Genomic DNA, 3,543 nt, shown 5'->3' on the forward strand with positions numbered 1-3,543 from the left:
TAGCAGCAATACTTGCGGTTGCCCCAGGACTGCCAAGCCTCGCTTTTCGGAATGGCTCTCCCCCTCCCCAGCTTCACATCTGGTTCCGGGCGGTGCTCACTGGTGGGGGGGACAGTCTTGGGGGGGCTAGGGAGGAGGAGGAGGGCATGGGAGGAGGAGGAGGAGGACAGTCCCCGCACCCTCTCTCTCCCTTTGCGCAGGCACTGGCCCCTCTTTGAGCAGTTTGCCCGCCGGGCCCTCCTCAGTAGCCGCTACAGCATACAGCTTCCTTCCGCGGCTTCCGCTTTTGACCTCTGCCCCCTGCCGGAGGACGGCAGCCTGCAGCCATTTGATGGGCGGTACCTTTCCTGCCGCGTCAAGAACATCCCCGCGACCTTCTGTGTCCTGCCACAGGTACGGCTGAAGAGCCAGAAAGCCAGGCTGCCTCTCCTCTCCTCTCTCTGTGCGCGTGTGTGTGCGTGCGGTGTTCCCCAGATCCGGAAGTCCTGGGACCGGCGCCCCCACGTCCCACTGCCCCCGGATGTGGCACTGGGTGCTGGCTTGGGTGGGATTAGGCTCAGGTGGTGTTGGTGGAGGGAGGGAGGGAGGGAGGGAGGGTGGACCTCTTGCTGGCTACGTGGAGCTGCCACGCTCAGCACCAGCAGCAGCTGCAACTGTGGGCCAGCCACGCGGGCCTCGGAGCCACTGCAGGGCATAGGATGCTGCCGGCCGGGGTCTCTTGGGCTCGGTGGACGTGGAGGGTGCGGCTGCTGTGGAAAAGGCACATTCCACGCTGGCCGTGATTAGACCGGGCATGAAACTGCCGCTGCCGTACGGCCCTTAGCCAAGTCTGTGGCGAGACCACGCTTGGGACGTTGGGGACCGCTCTGGTCACCGCGCCTGATCAGAGAGGTTGTAGAGCTCAAGAAGGGGCGGCAAAGAGCCACCGAAATGATCGGGGGACGAGGGCGGCTCTGCCCTCTGCAGATCGGCTAGCACACTTGGGGCTGTTTGGCCTAGAAAGAAGGCGAGTCCGGGGAGGCACGGGCAGAGGCCGATGAAATTACGCGGGGCAGGGAGAGACTCCTCTCCCTCTCCCGTAATGCTGGGGGGGCGGGGCTTCAGTATATCCACTGAAGCTGAAGGCTTGGGGCTTCAGGACGGAGACGCAATGAAGTCCTTCCTCACGCACACACACACACACAGATCGTAGAGTTCATCTGTGGAACTTGCTGCCACAGGATGTGGCAACGGGTGCCAACTTGGAAGGCTTTGAAGGGGGGGAGGGGGGGCTGCTGCAGCCCTCCTGCTCGTGGGCTCCCGAGAGGCCGCCTCGGGTGTGATCCAGCAGGGCTCCCCTCCTGTCCTGATGCAGCGTGTACTGCAGGTGGGCGCCCCTGGGTCACAGCCCTGCCTGCCTGACTGCCTGGGATCCCTCCCTGCTGCCCGGGAGGGAGGGAGGCTGGAGGGGCCTCGGCGTCTGCGCGTGGGGCCGCTGGCACAACCTCCCCCCAACCGGGGTGCCTTTCCCTCCTCTGCAGTATGAGCGCGTGCTCTACGTCCTGGACCTGCTCCTGGGCACCAGCCAGCCGGTCCTGCTCATCGGGGAGCCCGGCTGCGGGAAGACGTCCTTTGCCGAGACGCTGGTGCAGCCCAACCACTTGTGGCAGCGGCTGCGGGTCTCCTTCGGGCTGAGGGCTGCTCACCTGCGGGAGCTGCTGCAGAGGAAGGCCCCCCGCGACAAGGGCCCCTCGCCCTTCGGCAAGCCGGCTTGGGCCGCGGCCCGGAAGGGGCGCTGCCTCTTCTTGGTGGAGGACCTCCACATGGCCCCCCTGGGTGAGTGCCGGCCGGGCGCTGCGTCCTGAGGCCTCGGCGGGAAAGCTCCCTCTGTGCCCCCCCCCACTGGCTCCTGGGAGGCGGGGGCACGCGCTCCTCTCACCCGGCTCCTCCTCCTGCATGGCAGATCCCGGTCGGGGGACGAGCCCCGTGGTGGAGTCCCTGCGCCAGGCCCTGAGCCACCACCAGTTCTACCACGCCGAGACGCTGGAGCTGCAGCACTGCCCGGCTGCGGGCTTCAACTGCTTCGGCACGCTCTCCGCCCTGGTGCTCGGGGCGCCGCCACTGTGCCCCCGCTTTGGCCGGCTCTTCAGTGTGGTGGTGCTGCCTCCCCTGGCGAGGGAGGCCCTGCTCGGCATGCACACGCCCGCCGCCTTGGCCTGGCTGGAGAGGTTCCCGCTGCTGACCCGGCACAACGACTTGGCCGCCGCCCTGGTAAAGGCCACCCTGGACGCCTACGAGGCCGTGCGGAGCCAGTTCCCGCCCTCCCCTGCCTGCTGCCTCCTCCCCTTCTCCCTGCACAGCCTCCGGCGGGTGTTCAAGGGGCTCTTTCTGCTGCGCCCCCGCCCCGGCATCCACCTCAGCTGTCCCCTGGAGGAGCAGGGGGTCAAGGCGGTGTACAGCAGGCGCAGCTCGGCAGGGTCCCGCGTGGCGGTCGGCCCCAGCTACACCGTGGTGCTCACCGTCCGTCTGATTGTGCGCCTCTGGCTGCACGAGGCCTTGCGCACCTTTGGGGACCCACTGCGGGGGGAACGCCGCCAGGCCGCCTGCGGGCAGCTGCTGCTGGAGATTGCCACAGCCAATTTCTGCGCCCGGCGCCCCTTCCTGCGCATCATACCCTCCCTCGGCACCCAGAGCTCCCACCACCCCAGCCGGAGCCACATCTCCTTCTACCCTTCCAGTGCCTGGGCCCCCGCCCCCGAGGAGGAGGAGGAGGAGGAGGGGGAGGGGGAGGAGGAGGGGTGGGGATTGGAGCTGGAGGAGGAGGAGGAGGAGGACTTCCCCCCAGGCTCCCCTGGCCCTGAGGTGGACCACCCTGACCCCTGCCAGGCGGCGGGAGAAAGCCTTTTCGGTGCCGGCCCCTGACCAGCCCCACCCCCACGAGCACCACCCCTCCTTCCGCCAGGGCAGCATCTCCAAGGGCAAGCGCCGCATGTCCTCCAAGAAGGAGACCTCCGGCCCGCTGCTGCCCGCCCACATGCTCATGCCGCCGGGCGACCTGCCGGGAGACATTGTCTTCAGCAAGGAGCTGGGCCCCGAGCGCCACGGCCCCGGTGCCCGCAACCCCTACCAGGAGAGGCTGTGGAGGGCCCTGGAGACCCAGCTCGCCCCCTTGCTGCCCCCCGGCTCCCTGCTGCCCCCGGCCCTGCTGAGGCACGTGGTGCACCTCTGCCGCCTGCTGTGCGTCCCGGAGCAGCACGGCGCCCTGGTGGCCTTCCGGCGGAGCACGGGGCGCCGGGCTCTTGTGGCCCTCGCGGCGCGGGCCACCGGCTCCCTGCTGATGGAGCTGCCCCCGGAGGCCGACGAGGGGCCGACGCTGGCGCTGCTGCGACTGGCCAGCTGGGAGGCGGGGGTCCAGGGCCGGCGGGTGCTGCTGCTGGTGCCTCCCGGCCTGAGCCCGGGGCCCCTGCACCTGGGGCTGGGCCTGATGGGCGGGGGCACCTGCCCGGGGCTCTACGGCCCCGAAGACACGGCCCCCATCGTCCAGGCTCTGCTGCAGGAGAACCA

General features: G+C 69.2%; 1 protein-coding gene across 1 annotated transcript in view; it reads left to right on the forward strand.

Moving 5' to 3' along the window:
• Positions 1-3,543, forward strand: part of DNHD1 (dynein heavy chain domain 1) — a 59,983-nt gene that overhangs the window by 37,800 nt on the left and 18,640 nt on the right. The window contains 4 exon segments of the mRNA XM_015425009.1: positions 201-393; positions 1,521-1,815; positions 1,943-2,724; positions 2,942-3,542. Coding sequence (XP_015280495.1) covers positions 201-393; positions 1,521-1,815; positions 1,943-2,724; positions 2,942-3,542 — 1,871 coding nt within the window.

Source organism: Gekko japonicus, unplaced genomic scaffold (assembly GCF_001447785.1).
Source record: "Gekko japonicus isolate JY-2015 unplaced genomic scaffold, Gekko_japonicus_V1.1 scaffold2237, whole genome shotgun sequence".
Lineage (NCBI taxonomy): Eukaryota > Metazoa > Chordata > Lepidosauria > Squamata > Gekkonidae > Gekko > Gekko japonicus.